Source organism: Ananas comosus, linkage group 12 (assembly GCF_001540865.1).
Source record: "Ananas comosus cultivar F153 linkage group 12, ASM154086v1, whole genome shotgun sequence".
Taxonomy (NCBI): Eukaryota; Viridiplantae; Streptophyta; class Magnoliopsida; order Poales; family Bromeliaceae; genus Ananas; species Ananas comosus.
Genome location: NC_033632.1, coordinates 978,625 through 997,503, shown reverse-complemented (window position 1 = coordinate 997,503; position 18,879 = coordinate 978,625). Strand labels below are relative to the sequence as shown.

General features: G+C 32.6%; 2 protein-coding genes across 4 annotated transcripts; both read left to right on the top strand.

The window, feature by feature from the left end:
* Positions 9,037 to 13,901, top strand: LOC109718785 (protein LURP-one-related 1-like). Of its 3 annotated transcripts, XM_020245185.1 has the most exons (3): positions 9,037 to 9,316; positions 12,394 to 12,537; positions 12,636 to 13,901. In XM_020245185.1, exons 1-3 carry the CDS (start codon positions 9,212 to 9,214, stop codon positions 12,672 to 12,674), a joined length of 288 nt encoding a protein of 95 aa, XP_020100774.1. In that variant the 5' UTR covers positions 9,037 to 9,211; the 3' UTR covers positions 12,675 to 13,901. The 3 variants fall into 3 exon arrangements, 1 of the variants encoding a protein (XP_020100774.1); XR_002218517.1 differs by lacking the exon at positions 12,636 to 13,901 and having other exon boundaries at positions 9,233 to 9,316; positions 12,300 to 12,531; XR_002218518.1 differs by lacking the exons at positions 9,037 to 9,316; positions 12,636 to 13,901 and adding an exon at positions 11,569 to 12,230 and having other exon boundaries at positions 12,300 to 12,531.
* Positions 15,640 to 17,616, top strand: LOC109718784 (protein LURP-one-related 15-like). The gene is made up of 3 exons (XM_020245184.1): positions 15,640 to 15,936; positions 16,792 to 17,019; positions 17,136 to 17,616. Exons 1-3 carry the CDS (start codon positions 15,703 to 15,705, stop codon positions 17,277 to 17,279), a joined length of 606 nt encoding a protein of 201 aa, XP_020100773.1. The 5' UTR covers positions 15,640 to 15,702; the 3' UTR covers positions 17,280 to 17,616.

Below are 18,879 nucleotides of genomic sequence, written 5' to 3'. Positions count from 1 at the left end.
GATTTGAATACTTCTATACCGTTAAACTTGCAAGCGGCTCATCACGATCGTTAAAATTATTGATTTTGAGCCCCTTTAATCACTAGGCAAATGATATCAAAAAATCACAAAATTTATTTTTTAGGTATTTCAAATACTCTATATCAACTCTAATAGAGCCGATCGTCAATTCGAAAGTCCGAACATCGAAAACAACTTAGAAGCACAGAGGACTCCGTGCTTCTAGAAACATACCAGCCCACTCTATATATATATATAATATATTATATATATATATATATATATATTATATATATATATATATATATATATTATATATATATATATATAATATAATATATATATATTATATCCACACTTATTAAAGCATGTGAATATACTAGTATTTAAATTCTAATTCGACCCGTTTAGATCCAGTGTTTTGAAAATCGATCCAATCCATGAAGTTCGAAAATTAGTTGCTTGATAAAAAAATTAATTCAAATTTAAATTTTAACTCCTTAATCAATCTAGTTCAACTCAAAAAAAAAAAAATTTAATTTAATCCAGCGTATCTCGAGCATTTCAGTTAATTTGGATGAGACTACACCTAAAATCTAATACACTTAAAATAAAGTTTTCAGATTTATATGTGCAAAAATCAACTTTACATAAACAATTCTAAAAAGTTTACAAAAAAAAATTAAAAAAATTATAAACATAGCGCTAATTTTTTAAAATAATTTGTGTATGTTTAGAGAAGTAAATATGCAAATAAATCCTTAAATTTTGTTAATGTATTTATATATAGTAACATAAAGATGTGAGGGTGGGCCTCCACTCCACCTTTGATTGCGCCCAACAAACCCGTGACGAAAAAAAGCGTTACACCAAGGGAATAATTCAAAAAAGGGTTACAGTGAATAACAAATATTACTATAAAGTTTAATTTTTATATATTATTTTTATAAAAGTCCTGATATTTTTAAATATATTCATTAGAAAAATTTAGTTAACTATAGATTAAATACTTAATCTGATTAGTTTTTGACATTTTTATTTTTATTATATTATATTGTTATGACTTTTGAAGAGACATATTTATGATGGTAAAATTAAAAATATAAATAATTATCTAATCGTTCTCTAATGGTAATAAATCAAAATGATATATTTGAAAGTATTAGAACTTTTACGAGAATAATATATAAAAATTAAATTTTATAAAAGTATATTTGTCATTAACTATATTTACAGAAATTTATGTGAAATTAACTCTTAATAAAATGTATATTATTCATTCATTTATTATTCTTTCATTTATTGATGCGGCAAAGCACATAACGCTCGCTCAAGTTTCCCCCACAGCGTACTGCGGTGTGGGCCCCACTGTCGAGCGTATGTCCATGTGAGGCGCTCTTCGGTGTAACGGAAATGTATCACACAGTTACAAGAGAGTGACACGCGTGAATGTGTTGGGCCGGTCCATGGAGGCCCAACTTATATGGCCCGGCCCAATAGTGAAAACTCACGTTGACTTTTCAACTTGACTCGAGTCAACGGTTGACCACTAAAAGAGTCAACGGTTGACCGCTAAAATTGCTCTCCCGAGAATAAAGTTTATGATTAAACGTGAAACCTCGGGTGATCTCATTACGTCAAATCCACTTAAAGGTGCTAACGGGTCGGATTTATAGTATATTTCAATTCGAATCCAATAATAAAATATTATTGAAATGCAGATCAGATGAAGTGAAATCAATCAAAGAAAACGATTACTTACCACTGTAAATAAGGCAAGATTCGGGTTAGATTTGTTTGGGTCTAAAGTAAGCTAATTATACTGAATTTGAAGTTGTTGACTCTGAAAATTTGGATTCAAACCTAACTCGTACTTTCCGTTTGATAAAATATATATATGTTTTTAAAATGTTATTAGAAAAAATAATGAGCCGGATTCTTCCTAAATTTGATGGTTTATTTTTTGCAGCAGAATTAGAAGGTTATTTCTTGATTGATCACAACACCCTTGTGTTTTTTTTCTCTTTTTTATAAACACTCTCTCTCTTTTTCTCTTTTTCTTTTCTTCTATACCTTCTCGAAGGAAAATAATTGGTTCTTATTAAGTTACATTATAGGCAAATATACTAACCGGTCAAATCAATTTGGACCAACCTAACCCATTTACAACTAGCAAATGAATTGTGATTAATTAAATCACAAGTGAAGTTAATTACGTTTAGAAGTCCATTACGGCTTTAAATATCTATTAACCTATATGAATTCCTAATATTTTTGACACATGGCAAGTTTTATTTCAACCTCACCTCCTATTCAATGACCTTGGCTTTTCTCCTCCCTTCCTCTCTATTCAATAATCTCTAATCAATTTACTCTTTAATTTATACGTTACTTATTTTTCTCTTCAATATTTGTCATTTCTTCTTCCCCTTAATCCAAAATGCAACATTTAATTATATACATCATATTTTACTAATGAGTGGGTTTTGTAACTCCAATCCACTCCCCACCTCTATTAATCCCCACGCCCCCCTCTCTTTTGCATGGCCTATTATTTTTCATGCAAAAAAGAACATCATCTAATCCCCCACCCCACACTAATCTAGCTCTCTCTCTTATTGTGTTAATGAAGATGATGAGGACGATGAAAAAGAAGAAGAAGAACATGCAAAGAACATTGTCTCTTTCAAAAAGCATTGTCTCGCAAAGTCGAGCCATGGCTCATATATATAAGTGCCCACTAGGTTGATTTAGCTGCGTTGGAGCTAACTCTTTTTTATCTTTCACAATGAAATGTTCAAGAGGCACATATACGATAAAATTGTATGTCTCTTATTGTATTTTGATGATTTTAAAAAAATTATATAAGTTTTTAACTATAATTTTATTTTTTTAGCAGTTGAATTTAGTCATGCAAATTGTCTGTATTTAACATGGTATGGTTTTCTATACATCAATAAGCTGTAAATACAAATTTTATTAAAATTTTAAAATTTTGTTTCTATTATTTATCTGCTACATCGTGCGGGTCTCTACACTAGTGAATAATGATGATACATTAAGATAATGTTTTAACAAAAAGGTGTTACACTTTTGACAGTGATAGTTAATTGAACCTTTCCTACATATGAGTTGTTATCACATGAGTGAGGCATATATATATATATATATATATATATATATATATATATATATATATATATATATACTTGGCAAGGGAGTAAATGGTCAAACGAAGGAATTAGAATATTAGGAGCCAGGTTTAATACATTTACTTTTAGGTTTGATACTTTAAAAATGGACCCTACTAGAAGCTTGTAAGAGGATAATTCTAATTCTAATTCTAATTCGATCATTATTTTACTAGAAAATGATCATATGGTCAAAGCAATTGACATATGTTTTGTATTTTACTTTGAAAGAGAGATTTCACTAAATTGATCATATACACTTACTAAATTATATTCTTAGGTTCGTTTGAAATCTAGGATCAAGCAAAATAGGATATGACAAAAGGGCAATATTGAAGGATGAGAAATTTAGCGACCCATAAGGGGTTAGGGGTCTTAAGAAATTTAGATTACTGAACCTAAACGGGTTAGATTGTTATGCTGGGATATAATTATTGAATATCACCGGATAAATTGGGATTGAAATGAACTAGATTCAAAATAGTCATAGTCGTAGCCCCTCCCCATTTCCCAATATTTCCCTCTCATTTTATTATATTTTGTCTAATCTTAGCTAGGTACGTAGCAAACGAGCACTTAGATATATTTTTCTTAAGAAAAAGAAATAAATAAAAATTGCAGCATAACATAGTGAATGAACCCTCAACAATCTCACTATGATTAACCACCTCCCTAAGATACTCACCTACTAATTAATCAAACTTGTTTTATTGATGGGCCAAAATTGGGCCTCCTATTCACCTACTAATCTTCAACCATTATCTTATCTTATCTTATAGTATTGACGGACCGCCGTTGGAGAGTATTCAAGAATTTTGGGCCTACATAGACCTCTTTCGCAATTTTCCAACATTTTGAAAACCACAGCATAAAGCGGATCGGGTCGGGTCTAAGAATTCGAACAACAAAAACCAAGTAGCCTTATTTGCTTATTTGGATGGGCATTTTGGTTTAGTTTAGATTCCAAACTAGCCTTCTTAGGGATGAGTCCAAATGAGAAGGGTTGTGTTGATGGGGACTCTTCATTCACCTACATTTCCAAAAGTGTAATTAATATTGGGTACCTTGAGCTCCAACTTAAGGGTTCATGAAGCAAGCACTTCTTCAGCTAGCTTGTTTCCAAACTTTTTCTCTCTATGCTTAATTGCCTCCCAGCTTCTTTAGATGTGCTTGTGTGTATATATATATATATATATATATATATATATATATATATATATATATATGAGAGAGAGAGAGAGAGAGAGAGAGAGAGAGACCTGTCCACATGAAACATGGAACAAGGTCTCTACCATTTGTTTTTAGTAACTTTAGCTGTAACAAGCAAAATTATTAGATGACGACAAAAAAAAAAATTATAACCGGCTAATTCTAGGACAAGTGATAAAAGATTTGATGGTTGATACTCGGAGTTTCAAATTCACAATCTAGTTGCTTTACATTTCCAACTAAATTTATTTTTATATATAAAAAAGGAACAAGATAGACAGTATACAATATTTATATCTTAATAAAAAAAAATGACAGTTTATAATATAAGTAGCGAAGGGCTTGATACTTAGTATCAGAGATCTCAAATTCTAAGTCTAATTACTTTATATTTTAAATTAAATTTATTTAAAAAAAATATGAACGGAACAGATAGTATATTATTTTTACCTAAAAAAAATTCTTTTTCTAAAGTTGCTGCTGGCAACTGTACAAAGGACTAGTACCATCTGCTGAAAATATTATAGGAGAATCATTTGGTTCTTGTCTTGGATTTCTCAACTTCAGTGCCATTCTGATTAGGCAATGTCCCCTACAATCATCTTCTGTAGGACCGTCCTCTCTCTCTCTGTTGCCAGTCCATGTCTTCCAGAGAAAGCATAAGTGCGTGAGAGATTTTTTTTTTTTTTTTGAAAGAGAAATGTGGTATACTATTTTTTTCATTTATTTATTTAAAAATAAATTTAGTTGAAAATATAAATCAATTAGAATTTGGACTTGAGACTTTGAATATCAACCACCAAATTCTTTGTCATTATAAAAACAATCGGTCTGCATGAAAGAATACTAATTTAACAAAAGAAGTAAATGATAAGAATTTAACTTATTGAATGGTAAATACGGAAGATTAAATCTATATCATCCTATGAAAATTGAGAGGTATATATAATTGATTTTGATATCATATTATACTTCTACTATTTAGAATATATATATATATATATAGAGAGAGAGAGAGAGAGAGAGAATCCGACTGGGTGCTTCTAAAATATATATAGAGAGAGAGAGAGAGAATCCGATTGGGTGCTTCTAAAAGCATTATATGTTTGGTGCTATCAAAATTTTCACCATTAAATTTATTTTTTGATTGTTTTCATCCGTTAGGTCATACTATTCAACCAATTACTATCCACTCAACACTAATAGACCACTATTATCTTAACTGCACATTTTTTCATCCAAAAGCCGAAAATCCAATAGCACTAATTACTTGGTTCTATTAGAAGTATTTCGATCTAATTATATATATATATATATATAGAGAGAGAGAGAGAGAGAGTTGGATTAGAATACTACTAGTAGCAAAGGGCTTAATTACTGCTGATTTGTTTTTAATAATAAAGTTTCTAAATCAACAATTATTACTATCAAATATGATCTATTTTGCATCTACTGTCATGTATGCATTCCCAGCTTTCTTTCCAATAAACTTCATAGGGATTGCAATTTGTTGACATGCTTAATGCAATCTAAAGGAGAAATCACCTTTATTTGTAATATCCCACTAAGACTTTTGCTCAAGCAGTAGTAGTAGTGTACCATCATCACACATGAGCTCCAAGTTCACAAAGATCAGACTTTTGGGACACCCATTAGGGAAAAAGAGAAGAGAGATTGGAACCAAAGCAGCTCTCTTGTACTTGTTGCCTCACTGCTTTACCTTTCATGAAGAAGTAATGATTACAAGAGCATTAATGTGTTCTCCAAAGGTTCTTTAACACAATAATGATGTAAGGCTGTGGAGTCATTTGGATGCATTAAGTTGGAATCCACTGTGGAGTCAATGTGATGTAAGGCTGATAAATGATTAGATCATCACCCTTTTGCACCAAAAGAACTACAGGTAATCCACCTGGCTAGTGCTATATAGTAGGTCCACAATGCCATCTTGTAAATCAAAAAAAGATTCTTTTTTTTTCTTTTTTGAAAGCATAAAAAAGGAAGATTTTTATTTTTACATTTGTTTTTGTCTTTTTTTGTGTGGTAGGCATGACATATGAAGCCCAAACATGACATATATCATGGGTATAATAAAGTAACTACTGCAAGCTATCAAATATAAAAGCTAATTAATTCTGTTGGTTTAGATTTATCGGTACATATCAGCTCTGTATTCTAGATTTTTATTCTACGGCTATCTTTCACGTGTGAATACTAGTAACGTAAAAGCTAAACTCTAATAAGTTTGAATAACTTGATCACCAAGTACGCGTACGTATACTCTTGATTTTTATTTTATACAAATTATTTCTCACACGTGAACAACTAAAATTTTTGTTATTTACTATACATTTTCTCATTTAATTTGTCTGCTCTTTTATTTGGTACCTCAGTACTTGATCTTTATCTTTTACAGTTCTAGGAGGATCTTTGACCAAATAAGGAAAATAATGGCATTGCGTATATAGCTTTGTACTTAAACATGAAATTGTATGTGAATTTATTACAAGACATTAGTAGGTTTAGGTGATACTTACAATGGGTACTATATTTTCAACTTAATTTGTGTTTCAAATATTACAAAGCTACCTTCTTTTCCTTATTAATTAGTCACAGTAATTTTCCCCTAATTTCTAGAATTTACTTACCCACCAATGGATCTATATATATATGATCCTTGTAATCATGAGAATCAATATAATGATATATGGATTCAACTCAACAGATCATGGGAGTCAAATAGTTTGCTTTTAACTTAATAGAGTTTGCTTAGTTTTGATGGTCCCAATAATATGTCCTTTGTAGAAGAAATTATGAGTCACAAATTATTTCTTCTTGTCCTTTAGACCTTCTAAGTCCTCATTATGTTAACACTAATCAATATAAGAAATTTCCAACTAAAGGAAACCTAACCTAATTATCAAAAGACGCAGTACAAAATCTGAGCAGTCACATATTTTAAACTACATTTGGTTAGAGTTAACTAAGTACCATATATATATATATATATATATATATATATANACTTAGTTAACTCTAACCAAATGTAGTTTAAAATATATATATATATGTGCGAATTTGGCTCACCTTAGCAAATAAAACCACTTTAGTTATGTCATTAGGATTAATCTATTATCATTCGATTCGCGGCACATGTCCAAATGTCGGACCGCCCCTTTTTAATGAACTTATGGGACCTAGCCCCTACAACTTTATTCACAAATTGTCGGACGGCATTCCTTAATTATTAGATCAAGATCCGATGGGCCTCAACTTCGGTCGACAGTTGTCTTAAGATCACGCTCCCTGTGATTTTAGCACTTTGGTAAATATTAATTTGTTAAGTTAATTACAAGTGATTAGTAAAATTTTCTAGAGCTCGGATATATAATAGTGATCACACTCATCTCCCTAACGTACACGCAGTAATGCATGGTTAGAAAAGAAAAAGAAAAAGAAAAAAAGAACAAAAAAGAAGAAGAAGCTGTAGCAAGTGCAACTTTTGGTACCATGTTTTCACTAGAGATAATCAGATTTGTAGAATCGTGTCAAATTCAATCAATAAATAGCGACCAAATTTGATAAATTTATCTGTTACTAATAATCTTGAATTTATTGAAGTTATTTTCTTCGCTTTTCTTTCACTTTTGCACAAATGTAAGGCGACACATGAATTTATTAATATTTTGTCATTTCAGGGCTAGAAATGCTTTGTAGGTGGTAAATTGAAGATGCTCTCCACATGTTCTCCATGGCCAGTGCAAATAAATAAGGTGGTTGTAGCTTTGTTAAAAAAAGTACCTTGCCCACCTCTTTGTATCATATTCATATATAGAGGTAGCTAGAGAAACTACCCTGAAATCAATGAATCATCCTGCATATTGCAACTATGTGTATGCAGCAACTATATATATATATATATATATATATATACTTGGGGTATTCGACTCGAAGTGGTTGTTTACCAATTAAGTATTTAACCATAAGTCAACAAAAAATCAATGGCCAGAACCTACTGTGTTGGGTTGGAATTTGATAGGATGGATTCTTGTTTTGTAGTTTGGAATATTCAATATCACATTAATGGTTCAGTCGAAACATTTAGCTTTAATTCGTGTGCATTTGAGTCACAGAAACAGCGTAAAATTCTTTCGTATATAGATATATCTAGCTAACTGTAAATTAAGTGTGATTAATTAAAAGTTGTGATTTAATTAATTTCCTCCATCTTGTCTTCTTCTCTTTTTTTCCCTTGTTTTTTTTCCTTCAAGGCACATGCATCAACCCAATCAGCATGTGATACATGTAACTCCTTCCCCAGTGGGTTGCATGTCCATCACTTCTGTGATCTATCCAAGCCCATCACTACCAAAGTTTAGAGTATGTGTACACTTTCATGTTAATTGCCACATCATAGAGGGAATATCAAAAAACAAAGAAACAAATATGAACCTGATCATCACTTATTTAATTTGTTCTCACTCCATGGTCCCTACCACAACTTTTTTGCTGGCCTGGATCCTACCATTCTAGTAAAAGACATGAAACCATGAGAGAGAGAGAGAGAGAGAGAGAGAGTTGTGCCCTAACTCACCCCTATATAAAGATATGCTGAGTAGCATAATATGTTCGATCTACAGATGATAAATACATGTACATATGTACTACCTAGCTATATATCTAGTTTCTTTTTGTAAAAAGGCTTGATGAGGAGGTGAGTTGTGCAGGATGGAGAAGCAGGGCACGTGCATTACTATCTACTTAACATCTTCATCACAGATTAATGAAGTATATATATTAGATAGTTCTTCATGTGCCCAGCTTTTCCACCAAGCACACCCCACCTAATCTACAGCGCAGCTGATCGATCTCCGCATTGCGATCACCGCGAATATGTTCGGCCGACATGCCCCGCGGTAAGATCATATGTAGTAAAAACTTGTTACTCTTGTTAAACATTAGAGTTCAATAATTCATGCATACATGCATCATGACCATGATCGAGGAAGCGCAGCTAATGTACTCTTGATTCTATACATCCCAATGTTTTTTCGTGTTCTTTTCTTTCTTTCTTTTTTTCCCCTTGATCGAGGGGAATATTATGATACTTGAGTTATATTATTTTATTAAAATCAGGAATTAATAACTTAGGAAAGATAAAAAGATGCCTGGTAGCTATGTTACTTCACCATCTCCCTCTCTCCCTATACATATATATATATATATATATATAATGAATATATTTGTATTGAGTAGTGCTCGATCTAGCTATTCAAAGATTATAAAATGGGCCCATGTAATAAAATGCTCATTTTTACCATTCAAGCTAGCATTGCACGGCCAACTACCATTTTTTTGGTTGACCAATCACAGCAAGTCATCATTTATCCTTTCTCTGAGCAACATGCATGGTGCTTTTTTTTTTTTTTTTTTTTCAAATAAAGAGAATATGCGGTTTTAAAATGATGATGATAATTGTGCTGCTCATGAGTTTGCATATTATAATACCGACCGTCTCTAGAGCAACTGGCAAAGGGCTTGGTGGTTGGTACCCGAGACCTAAGTTCGAATTCTAGTTGATTCACATTTCTAGCTAAGTTTATTTCTAAGTGAAATAAACGAAGCGAGTAACATGCTACCTATATATCTCTCAAAAAAAAAGAAAAAACTCTCTCTACATAATTTAAATGTGTCTCGAATTCCTGGACCCGACTTATGGTGCATGTTCCCCTTTTTATGGTGATTCATGGTAGGAGGGTACTAGGTTTATTCGAGGACTAAGGTCTTTTTGTGATACGTCACTATCATCTTTTCTACTCTTATGAAATTTTTGATCCATCTTTATCAGCGAGTGAATCACGTAAATTGCTTGTTTTTTTTTATTCATGATCGTTTCTTTTGTTTAATTATATTATAACCTTTTTTCTTCTTTTTTTTTAGAAAAAGGTAGCACGCTACCCGCTTCATTCAATTAAACGTGAACTAAGCTACATGGGTGAGACAGTAGGGCCTCGAGAAGGGCGAATAAGCGAAAAAGCGAAAAAAAAAAGAAAAAAAAAAGAAAAAAAAAGGGCCTAGTCGGAGTTCGATGGGCATGCCCAAATGCTAGTTCTTTTCGAATTTTTGATTCAAAATTTAATTATCTTCCCATTTTGTTAATGATAATGATGTTGTGTTCATTGCCTTGAAATCACCAATATTAGGAGGAAATTTTTTCTAGCTAATATAATAGGTTTCTGCTGCAGCTGGTGAGAATTACTAATTAGAATTTTGCTTTCGAGGGCTTGCAAATTTGTATCACATTTCCAATAAAAGTTTTGACATTTTATTCTCTATAAGTATCTAACTACTGCTTCTTGAATTAGTATCAAGCACTGCAAATAGCAAAGGGTTTAGTAGTTGGTATCCAAGGTCCTAAGTTCATATCCTAATTGATTCACATTTTCAACATATTTATTTCTAACAGAAATAAACAAAACGAGCTACCTATCTCTCAAAAAAAAAAAAGTATCAAGCGCTGCGAATTATCAATCTAATATTTGGCGATCATGAGATCGTGCATGCACTTGGGATATTCTTGATCTATTAATCAAACCTTGTAATTAACTACTACTTCTAAAATCTTACAAATGACGCAACTTGATGATTAATAACTCACTTTTTCAAAAAAAAAAATAAAATGAAAACATAGTGAATGAACTCCAAAGTCAATAAATTTAATTAAATTAAAACTTATTAAATTAATTGTTGGTTATTTTTTTCTTCTTTCCTTAGAAGAATAGAATCTTGATTCTTATGCATTTAAAATATATTTGTCATAGACAAACGTTGGATATATGGCAAAATTTAAACCTTACTTTTTTTTTTTCTTAAACAGGTTAATTAGTACTCCTTAACTAATAATCATCAATCTAGTGGTACATTTTTATAATAATTTACCTAAATTTAAGGTACAGGTAGAATATAAACAAGCGAATAATATGCAGTTGATTTAACGTTTAGGTTCTATGAGATCGAGAGATGGGAGAGTGGACTTAGTTATTGTTTGGCACAATGATTAAGAAAATTAATGTATTTTTTTGCATTTAAAAAGCCAATTCTTTGAAAACTCAATCCCATGCAGGAAAGATGTTGAACATGGGCAAGGAAAGAGAAGTAATGATATATATATATATATATATATATATATATATATATATATATATATATATACACTTACCAAATTTAATTGAATGGTAACGTTAATTACATACTTATTCTTACAAAACATTGCATTCTATTTTAGCAAGAATCGATTATTCTCGAGCAAAGTGGGATTTCGATTTGAATCACGATCGACCTAACTCTACTATAAAAAATATCAACCGACTGTTCTAAATAGTAGAGATGTTAAATCAAACAATCACATTCGTCAAGAAGTTTAGGTTTCTATCAACTTTTGATACATTAAGGACAAGCACATAACTATGGGAATTTAAAGTGGCATATACAGTTTAATTATAGGTATGAATGCACCCATATATGTTTAGACCCAGTACTACTCTTTGTTTGGTTGCATTATTCAATTAGGATATTTATCCAATTTTCAAGTCAAACAAACAACTTATTTAATTTAGCCCCTTGTTTCTTCTTGTTTCTGCTGTTTGCATGGACCAAGTCGATAAACATTTCCAATTAAACTCTACGTATCAACCCTAAAAATGCCTCTCCAGCCATTTTTGCTCCATTTATACTTCAAGTGCTTCACAACCATGTAGTACTCTCGGAGATGTTGTCGGTTTCACCGTTGCCATTAAGAATATTGGATGTGGCTTCCATGATTTATTCAAGGTGATTTTTAAGAATATAGTCGATTCAACGATTGGAGTGTATATATCTGAACAAAATTTTGATGAACAGGCATGATTGAACATCTTTAATCCTAAGTTTTCTGTGACGGCTCCATCCTTGTCGAGAAAAAGAAATAGACTGGAAATATCATGCTCCTTTGCAGATCGGCTTAACAGACGGCGACTTCGCAGTCACGAACGCCAACAGCGCCATGCTGCTCAAGGTCAAGTGCGTCTTCTTCGCACTCCATGAGGACCGCATCCTCGTCGACACCGCAGGCAACTCCCTTCTCTCCATTCAAGCCAAGGTCTCTCTCTCTTTTTTTTTTCTTCTATATTTTAGCAAAATAATACTCTCACTAATTCTTTTTTCGACTCGTACTAATATTTAGTTTTGATCTTATAGATATTAACATGCATGGCACGATCGATGGAGAGTGTTTAGAGGAAAAGGCACTGAAGAGAAAGATTTGCATTTTAATTAGTGTGAAAAAATCTGCAGAAATTCAGTTTAAAACTGAGATGTTTACTTAGCCACGAAAACAAGCGAAGAAATCTGCGATTTTAAGATCAACAGTAGCTATTTCATAAGATCGTTCCCCATCTACCTCGGTAGAACGAACACCGTTATCATACAAGTGCCTTTTTCTTTGGTTCTGAGTTATAAAGCAGCTTTTCTATTCGAGAAGTAGAACACATGCACTTTAAACAGGCAAATCAAACTCATGATCATACGAACTTATAGGATTTTGTACTGACTCTAATATCATATTATCTCATCGATCGTGATCGTCAATGAGATTGACACAAAGGATTCGGATTAATGAGTTCTTCGCGCATTTTTTTTTATTATAAAAAGATAGCATGCTATCCGTTTTGTTTATTTCTTTTAGAAATAAGCTTACCTGAAAATGGGAATCAATTAGGATTCGAACTTAGGACTTCAGGTACCAACTACCAAGCCCTTTCTCATTTCGCACACATTTTTATACGATCCTATTTATGGGTTTGCATAACATTTCGTTGTGTGATACCGACTATTCCAAATGTAAGTGGCAAAGGAATTGGTGATTAGTACTGAAGTCCCAAGTTCGAAGTCTCGTTGCTTCACATTTATTTATAGTTAAGTTTATTTCTAAAAAAAATGAACGAAGCATGTAAAATACTACCTCTCTCTCTCTAAAAAAAAAAAAAAAAATAAACTTTTCGTTGTGTGATCATGTAAAGCCATATATGTTGTAAAAAATGTGACACCTATTTATCATATATATATTTTACATGTCCCAAATGTGTACTCCTAGCATTAATTAATTTCGGTTACAAAATTTCAGAAATTCAAATTGGGTCAATCTAAACCCCAAGCCCAACCCGAATATACTTTGGGCTAGCTTGCACTCGATCTTTCTCGAACCCAGCCCAATTTCAAAACCCAATAGGCCACATTTTTTGGCCCGTTGTCGTTGTAGGATTACTACCTTTTAAGCTCAGGTCTAAACTAATTATTCAAGAGATTAAAAGGAAGAGTAGTAATATTCAACCATAAATGTTGATTAAATAATTTATCTAAAATGATTTTAATTATAATCACTTGTGTTATGTATAGACTAGTTAGGCTTAGTTTGGTATTGAGGTTTATCTAACGTTATTAGATTAAATAGAGTTAGAAAAAAATATATAGGAATATGCTTCTACGTTCTCCGGTGGGACCGCAGAAAATATATCGTAATCGACTCATCACGATATAGGGAACGCAATATTACGTACGAAAACAAACGGGATATTTTTCCATCGTCGTTTCTCACCGCACGTAACGCAATCTCTCCGCAATCCCTAACGAAGCCTTAGTAGTTATTCATCTTTGTATGTGTACAATAATTGTTCTTGTCCCTATTATTAAACTCATTAATCAATCGTTTGATTTGAAAATATTAAATGGTGGGATTGATTTTGAAGATGATGTTACTTGATTATGACGCTAATGAAACAATTATTGATAGGGCAAGCATTTGACCTATTATATATTTTGCATATGACACCATTTCGTCAAAATTCCAATCATCATATAATTAAAATTCAATGTCTTAATTGAAAAAAAGAAAAAAAAAACATTAGTGGTAAGTTGTTGATTATTTTTCTAACACATTATGTTATATCTGTGCAAGCGTGATACGGATGTTACGGAAAAAATTAAATTTTTGTGAAATCCTAATATTATTATTTTTATATCATAATTATTACATTTCGGAAGGAGCCCTCCCCCACACTTGATTAAGGAGTTGGAACATTTTCATTGGTCAATAATGCACAGCTCTGAAGATATTTATTTATTCATTCATTACTTATTTATTTATTTGTTTAGAGAAATGCCCTATAATAAAAGAAATGGGAAAACTTCAAAACCCCCCTATGGTTCCGTAGTTTCTTACTTTGCCCCATGTGGTTTAAAATGTATCAAATTGCCCTCCTGTGATTTCGTTTTTATTTTTTCGGTAGCTTTTTCGTTAATATTTTATTAAATTATATACAAAAAACTTCAGATATCCATCTAGATTTATCAAATATTTACTTTAGTACCCTTTAATTTTAACTTTATCATTGATTTAAGAAAAAAAATAATGAAATTGATAAGAAAAAGAAAAAAAAGAAACCACAGCGGAGCAAATTGATACATTTTAAACCACAGGAAGGCAAAGTGAGAAACTATAAAACTACAGGGGGGTTTTTGAAGTTTTTTCTAAAGATATTGATAGCCTAGGAAAGATCACCACCACTTAGAATAAAGCCCACCTACATTGGAATAGAGAATATATATATATATATATATATATATATATATTTTGAGAGAGATAGGTAGCACGTTACTCAGCTCCGTTTATTTTATTTTATTTATTTAAAACAAATTTAGTTGAAAATATAAATCAACTAGAATTCAAACTTGAGACCACAGATATCACCATCAATTTTTTATCATTTGCTCTAAGAACGGTCGATAATAGAGAATATATTTCGACGGTAAAAGATGGGCAAAGTTGTTCTCATTTATTTATTTATTTATTTATCTATTTTTTAGCTGAAGCTTTTGCTTGGGTGCGAGTACACCACAGAGTTTATATTTTGTTGATCTATTAGTTTATTTATTTATAAAGCAAGATCAACTTATTAAAAAAAAAACTTATATTTCTTAAATAGTTTAAATAAAGTAAAGAATAGAAATAATTCTTTTATCTAAAAAAATTTAAAAAAAATCGCCACTTGTGCTGTGACAACCGCGTGGACCAGAAGAGGTCTCCCATTTCGTTTATCCTTCTACTTTTCTTTTTACAATTTTGCCCCTGCTGTTTTCACAAATTTACGAATTTGCCCCCCGCGGGGGATTGATTTGAGCGCCTATATATGTACACACAAACCTCCTGGGTGGTCAATTCACACGTTTTGCGTTTCCATTTCCGATATTGACGCCGTTAGGGAGGAGGATGGCGGCGCCGTTAATGGGGCCGGTGGCGGTGGTGGGGCTGGAGTTCTGCGCGCCGTACGCGGTGCCGTTGACGGTGACGAAGAAGGCGTTGAGCTTGACGGACGGCGACTTCGTGGTGATGGACGGTAACGGCGCCGTCCTGCTGAAGGTGAAGGGCGTGTTCTTCGCCTTCCGCGAGCGCCGCCTCCTCCTCGACGCCGCCGGCAACCGCCTCCTCTCCATGCAGGCCAAGGTCCACTACACAAACAAACATTTTCTCTTTATTTCTTTACCGATATATATTATCATATCATCATTACTTAGTGCAGTTCAATAAAAAAAAAAAATTAATACGGAGATCCAAAATTGTAGTTTACCTTGTTTTTTTTTTTTCTTTTCTTTTCTTTTCTTCTGATAGCTTGCTATTTCTTACTCAATTAAGTCAATTTTGACAATAGAGCTGTAAATTCGACGTTTAGAGCGTTCAGAATAATTAAAAATTAATTTTTTTATTTCCTAAAATTATTGTCACGCCTGTCAACAAGAATATAAAATAAACGGTCAAAATCGAACAATTTTTTAAAACTAGAGGGTCGAGTTCTTCGATTGAAGATGAGAGTTATTGATTGATTTTGCTATGAATAGTTAATAAAAAATTTTATCAGAAGCTCAACTGATTCTGATTGTTTGATATCATTTGCAGTTGTTAAGTTTGGGGTCTTTTGTTTTCTCCAACAAAAATAAAAAGAAATTTAAGTCAATTTCTTGCTAATTATTCTTCATTTGCCCTTTGATCGTGCTTCTCTATAGCACTTTTTAGTTTTAAAAATCATAGTGTTCAATCAATGTACCGATTGCTCGAAGTTAATCGGATTCAGATTTAGTCCTTGTTTGTTGTGGAGGAGCAGCAATCATTTGTTTGGCAATGATCTTTATAGCCCTGAAATTGGGAACTTTACTGAACTTCAGATTTATGTATTTGTACATTTTTTGCGAAATTATGATGCTCATTAGCTTAATTTTTGAGAAATAATCTAAGTTTAGGATGATTAAAAGGTTATGCCGATGTTTCAACTGTTACTGAGTCTTAGTTGGTATGTTGTTGTAGATATTAAGCATTCACGATCGGTGGAAAGTGTTCAGAGGAGACAGCTCCAGCGAGAAAGATTTGCTCTTCAGCGTGAAGAAGTCGGCGGTCATCCAATTTAAAACCGAACTGGATGTCTTTTTAGCTGCGAATACTAGCGAGCTAGTTTGCGATTTTAAGGTCAAAGGAAGCTACTTTGAGAGATCGGTCGCCATCTACCTCGGTTCGTCGGACACCGTAATTGCCCAGGTTAGTGCCCATTTGCCTCAAAATGTGAAACGAATTTCCCGAGAAGCACGCGCTTAAGCTATACTTAAATTTGTTTTATCGTTCATTCTCAAGATCACGAAAAATCGATGCTGCAGGTAAGCCGTCAGTACACGGTCAAGAACGTATTACTCGGGAGGGACACATTCGGGGTGACGGTGTATCCGAACGTCGACTACGTCTTCATCGCGGCCCTCATCGTGATTCTTGATGAAATCAACAGAGAGGGCAGTGATTCTTGATGAAATTTACAGAGAGGGCAGGGACGATTAAGTATTTGTGTTCTTCACATCATTACTCATTGCAGAGCTGCAGTTAGTTTCTGCTTTGCTACATTACATTAGCTAGATTAGATGTGGTCATGTAAAAGCCGCCTTAGTTGCAGTAGTTTGTGTGGCAAAATGTTATAGTTGAAGCACCCTTAGAAGCACCTTCATGTGTGAGTAGTGTAGATGCTTTTGCTTTTGCTTTCTCTTATGGTGAGTGATCAGGATTGTAAAATTGGAAACTTGACCTTGATAATAATTCGCCTCGCTACTACGACTTGGTACTATGGCATTGTCAAATCTGTTCGTTCGACATTTGGTCCTACTCTGATTCTGCACTTAATGGTCGACTTTACTGTCTCCCTGGAATTTTTCAGAAGAGCTGTTTGAGTATAGTTGTTTGTCCAAGCAGTTCTTCTTTGAATTCCAAAGTAGAAGTTTTGAATTTCTGCTTTTGCTTTTGGAGTCTCAGTGTTTATTTCAGCTTCCAACTCTAGTGAGAAGTTCTCTTTTTGTTGTTGTTTTGGTGCTTAATTTCTTGCTTTTGCAACTTGGTTGAGTAACTTGGGAGAGAACAAAAAAATGTGAACTCAGAAGGGTATGTTGTTTATACTTAAAGAAATGGGGATGTACTTGTCAATATGAGGGTTGCTTACTTCATCGCTAATCTGTTAGTTTTATCACATGAAAAGTGTCTGTTTTAAACCACATATATGGGGGGAGAGAGATTATTCTGCTTTGCACAAGTGACCAGAAAATTGCTCCCATTGGAATTTTCTTTTCTTTTTTATCTTTTCTGAAAACTAACTCTTTCATGACTTTGTTTCCAATCGGCATTGTTAAAGTTTTTGTGCCGAAATTATTCTTTCACCATTGTTTGTTTGATAATAAATAAATGATTTCGGAATTGTTTTTAAGCTTCGTTTTGGATTACGAGAAGATTGTATTACGTGTTGTGAGAAAGTACGATGAAAAAATATTATATTTGTTTCCGTACGTAATATTGCGTTCCGCATATTACGATGAATCGGTTATGATATATCTTCTACGGTTCTACGGTCCCATCGGAGAATACAGAAGTATTTCTATATATTTTTTTTCATAACTCCATTTTATATAACAGCAGCGTATGATAGACCTTAACACAAAACTAAGTCTTATTCCACCTTTTCCGCTCCGCTTGTTTTATTAAAAACTTTTCGTTAAATATATAAGAGGGTGAACTTAAAAACTTCAACAGTTAATTTTTTTTAACATCTTTTAAATTATCCATTTTCCTCGTAATTGACTTCGTCACAAGTTACAAATAAATTTAATTTACAATAAACCAAACAACGAAAGTGCGCATTTAGAGGTAAAAATAATTTCAACTCTTCTCTCATAATAAAAAGAATTAAAACAATAAAAAATAGGATAAGAAAACGCGGTTGGATGCTCTCCGCGTTAACCTGATTTTAAAATTTGAATCTATATAATATAACTAATAATCCATTGTTTAAAGGAAAAGTCAAAACCTAAAACTGTAATGGCGTTAAACAAAACTTTTTGACCCGAAAAGCTGTCGAGTGGAATGAGC